At 40.6% G+C, this 17,369-nt stretch overlaps 3 protein-coding genes across 4 annotated transcripts; 2 read left to right on the top strand and 1 right to left on the bottom strand.

Moving 5' to 3' along the window:
- Positions 1-1,465: 1,465 nt before the first annotated feature.
- Positions 1,466-3,908, bottom strand: LOC139423115 (polyubiquitin-B-like). Its single transcript, XM_071174782.1, has 2 exons — positions 3,671-3,908; positions 1,466-2,650 (listed from the first exon to the last, which is right to left on the bottom strand). Exon 2 carries the CDS (start codon positions 2,640-2,642, stop codon positions 1,725-1,727), a length of 918 nt encoding a protein of 305 aa, XP_071030883.1. The 5' UTR covers positions 2,643-2,650; positions 3,671-3,908; the 3' UTR covers positions 1,466-1,724.
- Positions 3,909-11,460: 7,552 nt separating this feature from the next.
- On the top strand, positions 11,461-13,482 carry LOC139423114 (centromere protein V-like). Of its 2 annotated transcripts, XM_071174781.1 has the most exons (5): positions 11,461-11,813; positions 11,912-12,016; positions 12,732-12,801; positions 12,927-13,041; positions 13,202-13,482. In XM_071174781.1, exons 2-5 carry the CDS (start codon positions 11,925-11,927, stop codon positions 13,324-13,326), a joined length of 402 nt encoding a protein of 133 aa, XP_071030882.1. In that variant the 5' UTR covers positions 11,461-11,813; positions 11,912-11,924; the 3' UTR covers positions 13,327-13,482. The 2 variants fall into 2 exon arrangements, with proteins under 2 accessions (XP_071030882.1, XP_071030881.1); XM_071174780.1 differs by lacking the exon at positions 12,732-12,801 and having other exon boundaries at positions 11,512-11,813.
- Positions 13,483-13,727: 245 nt separating this feature from the next.
- LOC139423113 (centromere protein V-like) lies at positions 13,728-17,351 on the top strand. Its single transcript, XM_071174779.1, has 5 exons — positions 13,728-13,921; positions 14,022-14,114; positions 14,996-15,065; positions 15,156-15,270; positions 15,444-17,351. Exons 1-5 carry the CDS (start codon positions 13,911-13,913, stop codon positions 15,611-15,613), a joined length of 459 nt encoding a protein of 152 aa, XP_071030880.1. The 5' UTR covers positions 13,728-13,910; the 3' UTR covers positions 15,614-17,351.
- The last annotated feature ends 18 nt before the right edge of the window (positions 17,352-17,369 follow it).

The following is a 17,369-nucleotide window of genomic DNA, read 5'->3' as shown; positions in this document are numbered from 1 at the left end:
AATGTAACAAAATGTGAAAAAAAGTCCAGGGGACTGAATACTTTCCAGAGGTACTGTAGATGTCTGCAGCACAGCAAAAAAATAAAAAATCATCCAGCACCCCCCTGGGACAAACTACTTCCAGCACAGGTGTTGGTCGCCTAAATTCACGTAGGCTAGGCCTAATATATAGGCTAGCATACGAATGGTGGATTAATAGCCCCAGCCTATGAACAACATTCGAATTTACAGTCTTCACTGTTCCCTTCCGCTAGCTTCTCCACTGGCCGTTCAGTAAAAAAAAAAAATTCGAGGAAAGAAGCACCTTGCTCTTTGAAAAAAAATAAAAAATTTATAGATATATATTTTTTATTATGAACACAACAAATACAAAAAAAACCTTGCTCTTGCTCGCTGGATAAAAAATAGGCTAGTGTTCACGATGAACTGGCGGGAAGTTTGAATGTCGTGAGCTTCTTTGGTGTGATCACATAGGCTGGTGGTAAAATGCAATAAACGGGAATGCTTTGGTCTCCCCACACTCTACGTTCCTAGCCCACGCCCAATGTTTATGTTTACAATGAAATGTATGTCAGAATGCCTAATGTTAGAATGTGATTGCTGGTAAAGTGACAAATTGCAAGGAGTGAAATGCACAGTAATTGTTGAAGAGACGGCAAGCAGGCTGTGTGCCCCTGGCTGTCAGCAAATAAAATGTAATTGTGCTGCCTGGCAATTATTTGTATAGCATTTACTTTTACTCAAGTATGGCAATTGAGTCATTTTCCCACCATTGTTAGGCTACTTGAGTACTTTCAAATTGATACTTTTACTCTAGTATTTTACTGGGTGACTGAGTAATTTTCTATTAAGTTAACTTTTACTTGTTCAACCATCAGTGGGCTAAAAACATTTCTTACAGCTGCCAGTTTGTTTTTAGCTTTTGTCAACAGGGGGCAGCAAAGGCTCATTAATAGGAATTCAGGTACAGAACTACATTTTGCAGTAGCTTGGTGGTAGTTGAACTAAATTCAAATCGTAGTAGTATTCAGCAGCTATTTTGCCATGCAGCTAACTACTGGACCTACAATCATGTTGTTTATAAAAAAATAAAACATGTAAGCAATCATTTTCTTCCCCATTCTCATTTGAAAGTGTTAAATAGTAAATTACTGATAGCATACTACCCAAAGTGATCCGTCTTGCCATTGTAGGCAATTCCCCTAGCTTGTTGTAGAGAACAATTTGGGAAATGGGAGGCTAGGAATACGGCAGTTACATTCACAGCCATTTCATGTAGACCAGCTGTCTCGTCACAGAATCTTATTGTAATTAGCCACATATTGCCCTTTGGTGGGCTGAGTAAGCTATCAATTGTCAGTAACCATGGTACCCTAAATTTAGTGTAATTTTTTAATTACAATGAAACCCATCAAAGCACTTGAATCTCCAGCTTTAAACCAGTGGGAAGTAATACCTCAAAGGATTTAGTATATATATACACATGTTTAATTAAATAGCATTGTTTCATTACAAGTGTGACAAGAAACATGGTATATTACACATTGTGAAAGACACCTCATGTAATCAATTTAAGATACACGTTGCATTATTTTTTGTATAATAACATCTCAAAGCTATGAAAGGAAACTGAAGACAAAATAAACTAAATACCTTTATTTTGCCTTTATGGCTTCAAGAATAAAAAACTATATTTGGTCACTTTTGAAAAAAGCAGGGGAAACTTAAGGTCCTCCCCTGAGACGCAGCACAAGATGGAGGGTGGATTCTTTCTGGATGTTGTAGTCTGAGAGGGTGCGGCCATCTTCTAGCTGCTTGCCGGCAAAGATCAGCCTCTGCTGGTCTGGGGGGATGCCCTCCTTGTCCTGGATCTTGGCCTTCACATTCTCAATGGTGTCGCTTGGTTCAACCTCGAGGGTGATGGTCTTGCCCGTCAGGGTTTTGACGAAGATCTGCATGCCTCCCCTGAGACGCAGCACAAGATGGAGGGTGGATTCTTTCTGGATGTTGTAGTCTGAGAGGGTGCGGCCATCTTCTAGCTGCTTGCCGGCAAAGATCAGCCTCTGCTGGTCTGGGGGGATGCCCTCCTTGTCCTGGATCTTGGCCTTCACATTCTCAATGGTGTCGCTTGGTTCAACCTCGAGGGTGATGGTCTTGCCCGTCAGGGTTTTGACGAAGATCTGCATGCCTCCCCTGAGACGCAGCACAAGATGGAGGGTGGATTCTTTCTGGATGTTGTAGTCTGAGAGGGTGCGGCCATCTTCTAGCTGCTTGCCGGCAAAGATCAGCCTCTGCTGGTCTGGGGGGATGCCCTCCTTGTCCTGGATCTTGGCCTTCACATTCTCAATGGTGTCGCTTGGTTCAACCTCGAGGGTGATGGTCTTGCCCGTCAGGGTTTTGACGAAGATCTGCATGCCTCCCCTGAGACGCAGCACAAGATGGAGGGTGGATTCTTTCTGGATGTTGTAGTCTGAGAGGGTGCGGCCATCTTCTAGCTGCTTGCCGGCAAAGATCAGCCTCTGCTGGTCTGGGGGGATGCCCTCCTTGTCCTGGATCTTGGCCTTCACATTCTCAATGGTGTCACTTGGCTCAACCTCGAGGGTGATGGTCTTGCCTGTCAGGGTCTTCACGAAGATCTGCATCTTTGCACCTGAAATAGAGTGAAAAAAATCAGTTAATCATGACAATAATGCAGATTATATGTCCCTATTGAATTAGTGTACCACTCAATACTAATGTCCATTGTTAACAAAGTGAAGTAACACCTCAAACTTGTTATTATGGTGCCAATAACTTTTAATTTAATGTATTTGCCATTATGCAAGCTCAAATTTGTTGGGACTGTAACCAAAGATTTTATTACAACTAAACCAATATACCACAGCCTGTAGTTTCCAAGTGGGACAAATTAGTCAGGTGGGCAGAGCCAAGCATGAGCTAGCTAGATCCTATTAGGTGTTCTAGCATGCATTTGCATATATCCGTGTAGTAACTCAATTCGCCTTTGCACTCCTAAACGTGATTTAAGACTTTTACACGGTAAAGGCTATAGAAAAAAACCGTAGTCAACTCTGTTCATAACAGATTTTAGCTTCTGGAACATAACTTAAGATAAAATGTCTCGTCGATGAGAACGTGTAAAACGTAGGCCAAAATACATCTCCCACTGGGCTTGGATGCGTCACATTTATACATCCGGTGAAATATCTGTCTCTTTGTTCTATCTGTGGCGTAACGCTAACCGTTTGGATTCCGTACCGACGCCATCTTCCCCCCACTAACTAGTGTGCCCTTTGTTCACCTGGCTAGCGAAGCAGCTTAAAAATGGGGGAGAAAACGAACAACAGTCGCTACGGCTAACAAACTTCCAGGGAGAAATATTACCCGAAAACTTTCAACTGTACAATTGAGGCTTTTTTTTATTTTTATGGTTGAGGCACAAAAAAATAAATATTTTGTGAGGTTAGAGCGAAACACGGTTGTTCAACACCATTCCGGTAACGTTAGAATTCGACCTGACAGTCTAACAGTCTTCCCTCACAAAATATTTATTTTTTGTGCCTTACTCATTTAAAAAAGCAAGTAAATCCAGCCCATAAGTTAGCTAACAAAATACTATCTGTATTTGTTTTAAACGCTAAACTTAAACATATCAAATCAGTGTACTTACGATTGACCTCAAAGAAAACGAAATTGTCTTTAATAATTTCTTCTTGCTTCTATGTTCAATATAGTTCATGTATTGTATTTATACAAAGAAAACGTTGTGACGTAGAAAGCGTCATGTGACAATATCCATCCGCTATTGAAAACATAGTCCGTTCTGTAACCTGTACATTTACGATTTACATTGCATTAATCAATTTCGATTGCAATAAATATTCATATTATAACACATATACAAATTCTCGATTAGGACAAGGTGATTTAAAAACATTACTCGCGGCGGAGTCACATTTATCTGCTGTGTGCTGAGATTTCTCTAGAAATTGCTGGAACGATCCACGTGAAGAACCCATCCTCCGAATCTGTGATTGGACGCTTGTTTGTCTGAATAACGATTGGTGGATGCTAATGCATCGCTGCGTTGGAATGTGAATGTTTTCAAACTTGTCTGACGGTACCAGGAACTTTCCAAACAACACTGTTATGAAAAACAAAATATTTTGTGTCACTTCCGATCAACTGTAAAAACAGTTTGAGGCTCAAATTATTATTTGCCCTGTTCAGTGTTGGGGGATTATTGATGAAACAATGGAAACTTTTTAGACAATATGTACTGTCTGTCTCATATCCTCCTATTGATATAGGCCTACTAACACTGTATCAATACCAAGACAATCCCTTCGTTAAAGCCATATGTCACAACCTGTCAAATACCACTATTTGTCAGTTGTTCGCATTTGTTTCTGTAAACATAATACATAAAGAGCAAATGTCATGGCATTTCCCAATCCTAAAAAGCAACCAGTAGAAGACCAACATACTTCTTAATATAGAGCAGAAACATGCAGCATGAGGTCCAGCCTCCAGCAGATGGGAACGTGTTTCCCAACATATGCTTCCAGCTGCTTTGTCTGCACATGTAAAGTAGGCCAGGCTGAAAAAGCTGACACTACTTCGTCCATGAGCCAGACCCCCAAATTTGGGCAGTCGGGCTCACTTGGGCCTAAAATGTTTCATAGTGATTTTCTTGAAGGTCTATGTCCCTTGAGTTGGAAAATGTGTGATAGCAGTGCAGCAATGGTAGATTTCTCTATGTTATCACTCTTTCTTTCATACATTTTTTATTTAACCTTTATTTAACTCGGCGAGTCAGTTAAGAACAAATTCTTATTTACAATGACGACCTATCAAAAGGCAAAAAGCCTCCTGCAGGGATGTGGACTGGGACAAAAAAAACATATACAGGACAAAACACACATCACGACAAGAGAGACACCACAACACTACATAAAGAGAGACCTAAGACAACAACATGGCAGCAACTCATGACAACACAGCATGGTAGCAACACAACATGACAACAACATGGTAGCAACACAACATGGCAGCAGCACAACATGGTAAGTCACTGGCTTACTGGTGCTCTTCCATGCCGTCCCTAGGAGGGGTGCGTCACTTGAGTGGGTTGAGTCACTGACGTGATCCCCCCCCCCCCCCCCTTGGGTTGTGCCTTGGCGGAGATCTTTGTGGGCTATACTCGGCCTTGTCTCAGGATGGTAAGTTGGGGGTTGAAGATATCCCTCTAGTGGTGTGGGGGCTGTGCTTTGGCAAAGTGGGTGGGGTTATATCCTGCCTGTTTGGCCCTGTCCGGGGGTATCATCGGATGGGGCCACAATGTCTCCTGACCCCTCCGGTCTCAGCTACCAGTATTTATGCTGCAGTAGTTTATGTGTCGGGGGGCTAGGGTCAGTCTGTTATGTCTGGAGTACTTATCCGGTGTCCTGTGTGAAATTAACTATGCTCTCTCTAATTCTCTCTTTCTTTCTCTCTCTCAGAGGACCTGAGCCCTAGGACCATGCCTCAGGACTACCTGGCGTGATGACTTCTTGCTGTACCCAGTCCACCTGGCCATGCTGCTGCTCCAGTTTCAACTGTTCTGCCTGCGGCTATGGAACCCTGACCTGTTCACCGGACATGCTACCTGACCCAGACCTGCTGTTTTCAACTCACTAGAGACAACAGGAGCGGTAGAGATACTCTTAAATTATCGGCTATGAAAAGCCAACTGACATTTACTCCTGAGATGCTGACTTGTTGCACCCTCGACAACTACTGTGATTATTATTATTTGACCATGCTGGTCATTTATGAACATTTGAACATCTTGGCCATGTTCTGTTATAATCTCCACCCGGCACAGCCAGAAGAGCCTGGTTGGTTCTCCTCTACGTTTCTTCCTAGGTTTTGGCCTTTCTAGGGAGTTTTTCCTAGCCACCGTGCTTCTACACCTGCAATGCTTGCTGTTTGGGGTTTTAGGCTGGGTTTCTGTACAGCACTTTGAGATATCAGCTGATGTAAGAAGGGCTATATAAATACATTTGATTTGATTTGATGGTAGCAGCACAAAACATGGTACAAACCTTATTGGGTACAGACAACAGCACAAAGGCAAGAAGGTAGAGACAACAATACATCACGCGAAGCAGCCACAACTGTCAATAAGAGTGTCCATGAATGAAGAGATGGAGATAAAACTGTCCCGTTTGAGTGTTTTTTGCAGCTCATTCCATTCGCTAGCTGCAGCGAACTGAAAAGAGGGGCAACCCAGGGATGTGTTTGCTTTGGTTTCATCCCTCCATCCCATTCATTTTTCCTATAGTGATTTGACCCTATGGCAAACAATGTCAGTATACAAAGTTATTGCTCACATATACCCTTTAATCATATATCATTGAAAAGCTTAGATTCACAGCTATCCATCAGACACCTTTTTTGGAATGTTCAGGTCAACAGACCCTCTAGGGTACATGTCAGAATGACCTGTATAAATCGCTTAAAAAAGGAAACTGATACATTTTAATATTTGTTTGACAAGTGGTTCTGAAAGGTTGTGAAATTACCTTTCAAATTATATATAATAAAGCCAACTAAGAAAACACCAGCTACAACTATTGTTTCAAATAGCCCATATTGTGCCATTGACATGAGAATATTGGAAGCTTAGCCATAGAATTCCATATAGTGGGGCAGCTATGTTTTTGGATTGTAACTTTGGTGATAGAGGCACCATATTTCACACATACAGATAGAACAAGGTTTGAAAAAGATTTGTAGATACAGGGCCATCACAGGATTCACGTATTAACCCCACAAAAGCCTTTTAACAACTCAATGGGGTCTCATTGGATCAATTTTGCATGACCATACCTGTATGAAATATAATTGTAGTATGAATGTGTGACAGGTATAAAGATGTTAAATGATTCACAGAATTGTGGTAATGTGCCCCAAAAGTTGTCTGAATCACTGATTTCTGAAAATGTCATGATCAATAATTGCAATATTAATTACAATAGCAATAATTACAATACAATAGCTTCAAGTTCCTTGGTGTCCACATCACCAACAAACTAACATGGTCCAAGCACACCAAGACAGTTGTGAAGAGGGCACGACAAAATCTATACACCTCAGGAGACTGAACAGATTTGGCATGGGTCCTCAGATCCTCAAAAGGTTCTACAGCTGCACCATCACTGCCTGGCATGGCAACTGCTCGGCCTCCGACCGCAAGGCACTACAGATGGTAGTGCAAACGGCCCAGTACATCACTGGGGCCAAGCTTCCTGCCATCCAGGACCTCTATACCAGGCGATGTCAGAGGAAGACACTAAAAATTGTCAAAAACTCCAGCCACCCCAGTCATAGACTGTTCTCTCTGCTACCGCACGGCAAGCGGTACCGGAGTGTCAAGTCTCGGTCCAAGAGGCTTCTAAACAGCTTCTACCCCCAAGCCATAAGACTCCTGAACATCTAGTCAAATGGCTACCCAGACTATTTGCAGTGCCCCCCACCCCCACATCCTCTCTCTACACCATGACAATGCATAGTCACTTTAATAACTCTACCTACATGTACATACTACCTCAACTAACCGGTGCCCCCGCACATTGACTCTGTATCGGTACCCCCCTGTATATAGTCTTGCTTTTGTTATTTTTACTGCTGCTCTTTAATTACTTTTTACTTTTATCTCTTATTCTTATCTGTATTTTTTTGAAACTGAATTGTTGGTTAGGAGGTCATAAGTAAGCATTTCACTGTAAGGTGAATACCTGTTGTATTCGGCGCATGTGACTAATACAATTTGATTTGATTTGATCCTGTTAAAAGTTTTCATAAAACAGAGGACTAGAAACTCCATAAGGATGCCAATAGGTTTTAAACAAATATCTTGATGATGAGAGCAGCAAACTATTACACATAGCTAGTCTTAATTAAGATGTATTCTTACTATGGGCCCATAGCAGATTGGTCTGTTACTAGAATACTAAAAGTTATATAATTGGCCTCAACAGGTTGAACAATTAATTTTACTACATTGTAATGGAATGTACGGGACAGGTTTATAGCCCTTATAATGAAAGGAGTTAAAGGATAACATTGTTTATCATGTTAATCAGCCCACATCCCTGACTATTTACATGTATAAATCAATTTGACATGTTTGAAGATTAAGTATTGCAATTAAGGATGAAACATATTCAGAAATTATTCAATTATATTTCATACAGGTATGGTTATGCGAAATCGATCCAACCATTGAGTTGTTTAGCGGCCATATTGGAAAAAGCCTTCTGTGGGATTAATACATGCATCTTGTGATGGCCACCAAGAGGCAAACCCTGTTCTTGTCACGACTTCCGCCGAAGTCGATCCCTCTCCTTGTTCGGGCGGCGTTCGGCGGTCGATGTCACCGGCCTTCTAGCCATCGCCAATCCACTTTTCATTTTCCATTTGTTTTGTCTTTGTCTTACACACCTGGTTTCAATTCCCCAATTACTTGTTCATTATTTAACCCTCTGTTCCCCCATGTTTGTTTGTGAGTAATTGTTTATTGTATTGTGGTCCGTATTTGTGGCCTTGTATTTACACGACACGTATTGTTTTATTATTGAGTAAAATTGCTTTCATTACTCATATCTGCTGTCCTGCGCCTGACTCATCTCACCAGCTACACACAGACGCACTACAGTTCTAGCTACGTGTGTGAAATGCGGTGCCTCTATCACTAAAGTTACAATCCAAAAACATAGCTTCCCCACTACATGGGATTCTATGGCTAAGCTTCCAACATTCTAATGTCAAATGCACAATATGGGCTATTTTTTAACAATAGTTGTTGCTGGTACTTTCAAAATTGGTGATATTATATATAATTTGAAATGTAATTTCATGACCCTTCAGAACCACTTGCAAACAAAGATTAAAATGTATCAGGGTTTCCTTTTTTGATTAAAGGGTATATGTGAGCAATAACTTGTTATTGCTTGTCATAAGGTAAAATCCCTATGGGAAAAATGCATGGGATGGAAGGATGGAAGAAAGACTGATAACACATTGCTGCACTGGTATAACACATTTTCCCACTCTTACGGACATACTGTAGACCTTCAAGAAAATCACTATGAGACATTGTCAGCCCAAGTGAGCCCAACCAACCTCCCTGGGCCCTGGCTCATGGACTAACTGCCAGTAAGGCTCTCTACCTTTCCTGCTCTGCCTAGAGAAATGAATGAGATATCTAGAGACAAAGCAGAATGATTAAAAAAGAAACGTACAGGTTTGAAGGGAATAAGTATTTTCAGAGTAACCAACTTCAGGATTGTAATGGATAGGCTAGTCATAGCGTTGTACAAACTGGCTGAACAACCCTCATGGTAAATACAGGTTTCTTGGTAAGAGAACACAAGTAACTGCTGCCAAATAAATGTACAAAAAAAAACAATACACGGTGTCACTCATCAAAATTAATTACATTGTTTCATCTTTGAGCAACTCCTTTGACTCCTGATTCAGGGTGAGATACATATCAACCCAGTTGTAATCTTTACCATCCTGGCCCAATAGCAATCTGGTTTGGATTGATATTACACTCTTGATGGAGTTTGTGAATTATTTTCCATAACCATCACAGACTTTTCTTTTAATACATTATTTAACACGTTGTTCCTGTAGCGGCTAGATGTTCTTTATTATTCGACCATCAGATTTGCCACCAATGCTCCTTATAGGACACATCCCTGCACTCTAAACTCCTCTGTAAATTGGTAATCTCTGTATACCCGTCGCAAGACCCACTGGTTGATGCTTATTTATAAAACCCTCTTAGGCCTCACTCCCCCCCTATCTGAGATATCTACTGCAGCCCTCATCCTCCACATAGAACACCCGTTCTGCCAGTAACATTCTGTTAAAGGTCCCCAAAGCACACACATCCCTGGGTCGCTCCTCTTTTCAGTTCGCTGCAAATAGCGACTGGAACGAGCTGCAAAAAACACTAAAACTTTACAGTTTTATCTCCTAATTCAAAGACTCAATCACGGACACTCTTACTGTCAGTTGTGGCTGCTTCACCTGATGTATTGTTGTCTCTACCTTCTTGCCTGTGTATTGTTGTCTGTACCCAATAATGTTTGTATCATGTTTTGTGCTGCTACCATGTTGTGTTGCTACCATGTTGTTGTCATCTTGTGTTGCTACCATGCTGTGTTGTCATGTGTTGCTGCCATGCTATGTTGTTGTCTTAGGTCTCTCTTTATGTAGTGTTGTGGTGTCTCTCTTGTCGTGATGTGTGTTTTGTCCTATATTTTTATTTTTAATCCCAGCCCCCGTCCCCGCAGGAAGCCTTTTACCTTTTGGTAGGTCGTCATTGTAAATAGAATTTGTTCTTAACTTACTTGCCAAGTTAAATAAAGGTTAAATGCTATAGTCCTTCTGTTTTACTTCAAGAAGAGGCACAGACTGGTGTCATAATGACAAAGCAGTTATCATCAGTTATTTTTAGGCACACTGATTTGGCAGTATGAAGGTATCTGTGACATGGTCATACAGAGCACCGTCTAGACACTTTAGCTAGAATATACAGTACATGTTAACTTATAATATTTGTGACATTATCAAATTCAAGCATTGTCATTTAATGTGAACAGTCAGTGTTTTGAGCAGCTGAGGGTCAAGTTTGATATTCTTCTGCCTTCCAGGGAATCAATAACTGGCCAACTGTATATTGAGGGTAAGGAGTGGTTTGGTTTGTCTGGTCTGTCATTTAGGTCAGTCACAGTATTCTCATAAGGATACACAGCATGCACTATGGACTGTTGGTTCTTCATGTGACTCAATCCCAACGCGTGATCGCCACGTCACTCTTTCCTTAAGACTAGTTGAGCTTATCTGGAATGTGTTTGTGCAAGCCTGCTGTACTTTGCAACCCAGTCTGGCTGTTTGTAATTATGGGAGGGAGGACAACTTTTCATGCAAAACATGTTCCATAAATCTATGTTGAGTACTGTATGTAAAGAACTGCTTCATGTAAATGATAGTTTTATAAAATATGAGAAGCGATTGACTAGGGATCTCACGACAGACATGGATATATGTTTATTGTGTACTATAGTAACCACAGCCCTTTTTGGATAGCGTTCTTATAACCCTCTACTCAATTATGTAATCATCCCTATTAATTAGAAATGTATTGTTCTTTATTCATGAGATAATCCTATCAAATCTTGTGGTGAATAGCATAAATTATAATTCAATTCAACTTGTTTGTTTGAATGTTTGTCTGTCAACTGTTAGTTACCAAGCTACAAATGAGCTTGGATACAGTATCAGTGTTTTGGGACAGCATGATTCAGCATGTAATGTGGGAGAGACATAGTTACAGAAGGTGGCAACACTGGCAGACTCGACGTGATTCCACGTAAGCAAGGGAAGTTGTTTCGCAATAATGCCGCGTTCAAAACTGGAAGCTCGGAACTGGTAACTCGGAAATCTTTGACCTCCGACTTCAGTGCGTTCAAAACAACTGTGAATTCGGTAAAAACGAGCTCCTACTGGGAAAAACGATTTGACCGGTCATCCAACTCAGAATTCCAACTCGGGCCTCTTTCTAGAGCCCTGACTTTCCGACCTGAAGATCACTGACGCCATGATTTGATCTCGTATTTCTCTGAGTTCCCAGTTGTTCTGAACGCGACATAACCTTGTTAAGCGACGCGTCACTATCTTGGTTGGTGGAATATTTCATGGAATGCAATACACTGGAATTCGCTTTCGATTCCATTGAAACGTTGCACGGGAAAACGGTGCGTATACCTCGAAAAAAAGCCTCTGTCAGTTTTGAAAAGAAGCATGAAGTAATGCCTCACGAACAGTCTAAATAGGTTGTGTTGTCTTTACACAGGGTGGGACTGGGAATGGATCACGTGAAGCACACAGGCGCATGCCATTGTGGGGCTGTCAGATTCGAAGTCTGGAATTCCCCAGACCTTCTTGTTTTCGATTGCGAGTATGCCGGTTCTTTATCACATTCCAGTAGCCTAAAACTTTACATACCTAACACAAACATAATCTAATATTTTCACATTGATCCACTACAGAATGGTTTAATAAACACTGGACATATAGGCCTTCCTTTTATTATATATGGAATAGATACCCCACTGGGCAAAAACGGTTTAAATCAACGTTGTTTCCAGGTCATTGCAACGACAGAATTCAATGTTGAATCAATGTGGAAAACTGAGTTGCCTTGTTCACGTGCTAGTTGGAACTAGGAAACCGAAATGTCCGTCTTGCTAACTGGTTGTCGTTAACACATGCCGCGTTCAACTAATAGCAAGTTGGACATGTCCTAGTTCCGACTAGCATGTGAATGCGGCAAGTGGATTTGCAAAATGTCATAAAACTAAGAGAATTTCGTCTCCCAACCTTTAAATCCAAATCCAATGAAAGGGTGACCTTTTTGTTTGATTTTACGTTGCATTCACGGTAGTTGACAACTCAACCAAATGTAAATAATAACTAGAAGTTGAACTGACGTTTGTGCCCAGTGGGACAGGTCTGACTGATAATGAGAAAAAACGTTTCAAATCACAAAGATGGGGAACTGATATTTAGTTTGTTATATTGTTATTAACTGGACATAATATCACCACACGTTGTAATGAATGGGGGGAAAAATTGAGTATGACAAAATGACTCACTCATGTTTCATTATCTAGTTGTAGTATTTGCACCAAGAAGCAGAACCGTCATTTCATTGTACCAAAACATCAGTTTACCCTTTTACAGGTAGGACAATGTATAGAGGTTTCTAACAGATTCACTCAAAATGTATTTATATATGGTTCAGGTTAATTGCTAGTGAATCCTGCAATTAATGAATATTTAACTTAGTTGATTGTCTTGTTTTACAGGGTTGGGATCATCTGACCACATATACATTCAATACACACGCTGCCAAGCACACATTCTGTAGGATCTGTGGAGTCCAGAGTTTCTACACCCCACGCTCCAATCCTGATGGATATGGTAAGGACGACCAGTATCAATCATGCATGTTGGCTTTTTCTTTATGCTGACGTGCCATGTAATATTTGTGGTTAAACAAGGAGGACGGGCTGTTGGAATGTGTCCCATGCAAGAAAGTTAACAGACTGGTTTGTGTATGTGTGTGTTTGTTTTTCCCCAGGCGTAGCTCCTCACTGTCTGGACACAGGTACTGTGCGCAGTGTGACAGTAGAGAAGTTCTGTGGAAAGAAGTGGGAGGAGAGCATGCAGAACCACCAGACTATCAAAGGCATGTCCAAGCCATAGAACCAAGCCTGTAGCAGACACACACAGCTGAGATAGAAACAAACAGTCCCATATTGTATTACTGAGCCAACTGTTTGGCTCAGTAATACAAATCAACTTTCCCCAAAAAATCTTAAATAAAAAGACCAAACCTACTCTGTTTGGTCACAACCAATCTCTAAGTGTCTGTATTTCTTTCTGCAAGTTCACAATTCATTTCAAGTGTTCATTATGCTAAATCTTTTTTATATTGGTACTCTTGATAGAGGCAGTGAAACCACAGTAGTTGAATGGGTCTACGGTGACAGAGCATGGCCCTCTGGTGACAAGAAAGAGAAGAGTATCAATATTTTGGGAAAGCATGATTCAGCATGCATGGTGAGAGTGGAGTAGAACATGGTTCAAGCAGAAGTTGGCAATGTAATGCAGAGCCATATTTAGAGCCATCTCATATTGCTCACAGGCAATAAGGGACTTTCTCTCGCAATATCAACCGACAAACTACAGTAGTGCTTGAGGGATTTTAACTTGCTGACATTTCTGATCATCGATTTCAAAACATATTTAATGGAATACACTGGAATTCAATTTCATTAAACGTTGCAATGGAAAAACGGTGTGTAGCAAAATGTCTTGTCTATGGCCAGAATTTTAAACTCGTATTGAAGTTGTCATGCCTCATGAACAGTCTAAATGTGTTGTGTTTCTTCACACAGGGTGGAACGAGTGAAGCACACAGGCGGATGCCATTGTGGGGCTGTCAGATTCGAAGTCTGGAATTCCCCAGACCTTCTGGTTTTCGACTGCGAGTACGATCTGCAACATTTAAACAGGGATCCATTACAGATACGGTTCACTGCAACAGCAATAGAAAGGGCAGGCTATAATCCCGAGACCTGGAAATTTTTTTTTGGGATTATATTAATTTTTACATTAGTGTTTGGGGTGAATGTCTAAAAATATTAATATTTTATTGTAAGTGCAAAATTGCCCTCTGTAGTGGTCATTAGGACATAAATATGAAAAAATTTACATGGGTACAGTAGGTGAAATACATAGTTGTGGCATTCAGGTGTCCACTACAGGATATTTCTTAATAAGCTCTTATTTAATGTGAAAAAATGATTACACAGTCCTGACAACTCCCTTCACTATTCCTGAGATATTTATTTTCTAGAAACAATGTGAATTTCCAACTCACAAAAATTACAATTCATAATTACACATTTTCAAATGTCCATAAAAATGTTCAATTGTTTTTAAGAACCAGGAATATAGGGTTGTCAAGGTCACACCCCCACACGTGATATAATTGAAAAGCCCAGAATGTCCTCTCAAAGGGACAACAGTTCTTAATACAGTGGCCTCGTAGATAAGGACCAAGAACTGATGTCCACTAGAGAGGAAAAATGAATTGCTGGGTCTTAGGAGGATAACAGAAAGGAAAACAATGCAATTCTGGGGCCCCAATTTATAGTGATGGAGAATTGGAGATACAGGTTTGAGAATGAGCAAAAATAAAAGGAAACTATGGGCTGTTCTGGCTCAGTGAATGTTTACTTATTTCCTGCCCAAATGACAAAATCTCTGTAGATGAACTGTCTTGATTCTTTTACAATCATATTTCTATTACGGAATTATAACTTACTATGTCCATCACAATATGACTCATTCTGGTTTCTTTATCTAGCTGTAGCATCTGCACCAAGAAGCAAAACCATCATTTCATTGTGCCAGAAAATCAGTTTAACCTTTTACAGGTAATACAACATTTTTACAGGGTGATGTTTGGTAATTGCTCTACCAGGTTGGTCAGTTTGAATGTTAATTTGGTTAATTTCTTATTTCAGGGTTTGGAGATTATTAACACATATACATTTAATACACACATTGGGAAGCACACATTTTGTAGTACCTGTGGAGTCCAGAGTTTCTTCACCCCACGTTCCAATCCAGATGGATATGGTAAGGACAACCAGTAAGAAACACAGTAGCAGTCATGTTTATCTTTGCTTATTATGTAAACCTAAAACATGCCTTGTATTGTTGTTTGTGGTAAAACAGTGACGATAGCAATAGGTTAGAAGTGTCTCTCATGCATGAAACTGAACAAAAAGGTTTGTGTGTTCCCACCCTAGGCATAGCTCCTCACTGTTTGGACCCAGGTACTGTACGCAGTGTGACAGTAGAGAAGTTCTGTGGACAGAAGTATGAGGAGACTATGAAAAACCACCCGAATATCAGAGACTTGTCCAAGCCTGTAGCAGAAACACATACAGTTGAAGTCGGAAGTTTACATACACCTTAGCCAAATACATTTAAACTCAGTTTTTCACAATTCCTGACATTTAATCCTAGTAAAAATTCCCCGTCTTAGGTCAGTTAGGATCCCCACTTTATTTTAAGAATGTGAAATGTGAGAATAATAGTTGAGAGAATGATTTATTTCAGCTTTTATTTCTTTCATCACATTCCCAGTGGGTCAGAAGTTTACATACCCTCAATTAGTATTTGGTAGCATTGCCTTTAAATTGTTTAACTTGGGTCAAACGTTTAGGGTAGCCTTCCACAAGCTTCCCACAATAAGTTGGGTGAATTTTGACCCATTCCTCCTAACAGAGCTGGTGTAACTGAGTCGGCCTACTTGCTCGCACACGCCTTTTCAGTTCTGCCAACAAATTTTCTATAGGATTGAGGTCAGGGCTTTGTGATGGCCACTCCAATACCTTGACTTTGTTGTCCTTAAGCAATTTAGGAAGAATGCTTGGGATCATTGTTCATTTGGAAGACCCATTTGCGACCAAGCTTTAACTTCCTGACTGATGTCTTGAGATGTTGCTTCATATAATTTTCCTTCCTCACGATGCCATCTATTTTGTGACGTGCACCAGTCCCTCCTGCAGCAAAGCACTCCCACAACATGAACCCCCCCCCCCCCCCCCGGTTGGGATGGTGTTCTTCAGCTTGCAAGCCTCCCCCTTTTTCCTCCAAACATAACGATGGTCATTATGGCCAACCAGTTCTATTTTTGTTTCATCAGACCAGAGGACATTTCTCCAAAAAGTACGATATTTGTCCCCATGTGCAGTTGCAAACCGTAGTCAGGCTTTTTTATGGTGGTTTTGGAGCAGTGGCTTCTGCCTTGCTGAGCGGCCTTTCAGGTTATGTCGACATAGGACTCGTTTTACTGTGGATATAGATACTTTTGTACCCGTTTCCTCCAGCATCTTCACAAAGTCCTTTGCTGTTGTTCTGAAATTGATTTGCACTTTTCGCACAAAAGTACAATCATCTCTAGGAGACAGAATGTGTCTCCTTCCTGAGCGGTATGACGGCTGCATGGTCCCATGGTGTTTATACTTGGGTACTATTGTTTGTACAGATGAATGTGGTACCTTCAGGCATTTGGGAATTGCTCCCAAGGATGAACCAGACTTGTGGAGGTCTACAATTTTTTTTTCTGAGGTCTTCGCGGATTTCTTTTGATTTTCCTATAATGTCAAGCAAAGAGGCACTGAGTTAAGGTAGGCCTTGAAATACATCCACAGGTACACCTCCAATTGACTCAACTGATGTCAATTAGAAGCTTCTAAAGCCATGATGACATTTTCTGGAATTTTCCAAGCTGTTTAAAGGCAATGTCAACTTTGTGTATGTAAACTTCTGACCCACAGGAATTGTGATACAGTGACTTATAAGTGAAATAATCTGTCTGTAAACAATTGTTGGAAAAATTACTTGTGTCATGCACAAAGTAGATGTCCTAACCGACTTGCCAAAACTATAGTTTGTTAACAAGAAATTTGTGGAGTGGTTGAAAAACGAGTTTGATTGACACCAACCTAAGTGCATGTAAACTTCCGATTTCAACTGTAGCTGAGATCAAACACAGTCCTTTTATTGAATTATAACTGAGACACATTTTTCTTCTAAATCAAATTAACTTTATTGGTTCATTAACAATTTGAACATTTGTTCTAACTTTTGTACATAATTTACAAAAATAAAAAGGACCAAACCGACCCTGTTTGGTTACAATCAATGTCTATGTATTCACATTTTAC

Source organism: Oncorhynchus clarkii, chromosome 12 (genome assembly GCF_045791955.1).
Source record: "Oncorhynchus clarkii lewisi isolate Uvic-CL-2024 chromosome 12, UVic_Ocla_1.0, whole genome shotgun sequence".
NCBI lineage: Eukaryota > Metazoa > Chordata > Actinopteri > Salmoniformes > Salmonidae > Oncorhynchus > Oncorhynchus clarkii.
This window is presented reverse-complemented; position numbering and strand designations above follow the sequence as displayed.

Excerpts from the sequence above, each read along its gene's own strand:
- LOC139423114 (XM_071174780.1), top strand. The coding sequence starts at position 11,754 with ATGGAATGCAATACACTGGAATTCGCTTTCGATTCCATTGAAACGTTG. Across the intron at positions 11,814-11,911 it reads AAACGTTGCACGGGAAAACG|GGTGGGACTGGGAATGGATC; the intron begins GTGCGTATACCT and ends GTCTTTACACAG. Across the intron at positions 12,017-12,926 it reads CTTCTTGTTTTCGATTGCGA|GGTTGGGATCATCTGACCAC; the intron begins GTATGCCGGTTC and ends CTTGTTTTACAG.
- LOC139423113 (XM_071174779.1), top strand. Across the intron at positions 15,066-15,155 it reads ATCAGTTTAACCTTTTACAG|GGTTTGGAGATTATTAACAC; the intron begins GTAATACAACAT and ends TTCTTATTTCAG. Across the intron at positions 15,271-15,443 it reads TTCCAATCCAGATGGATATG|GCATAGCTCCTCACTGTTTG; the intron begins GTAAGGACAACC and ends TTCCCACCCTAG.
- LOC139423115 (XM_071174782.1), bottom strand. The coding sequence starts at position 2,642 with ATGCAGATCTTCGTGAAGACCCTGACAGGCAAGACCATCACCCTCGAG.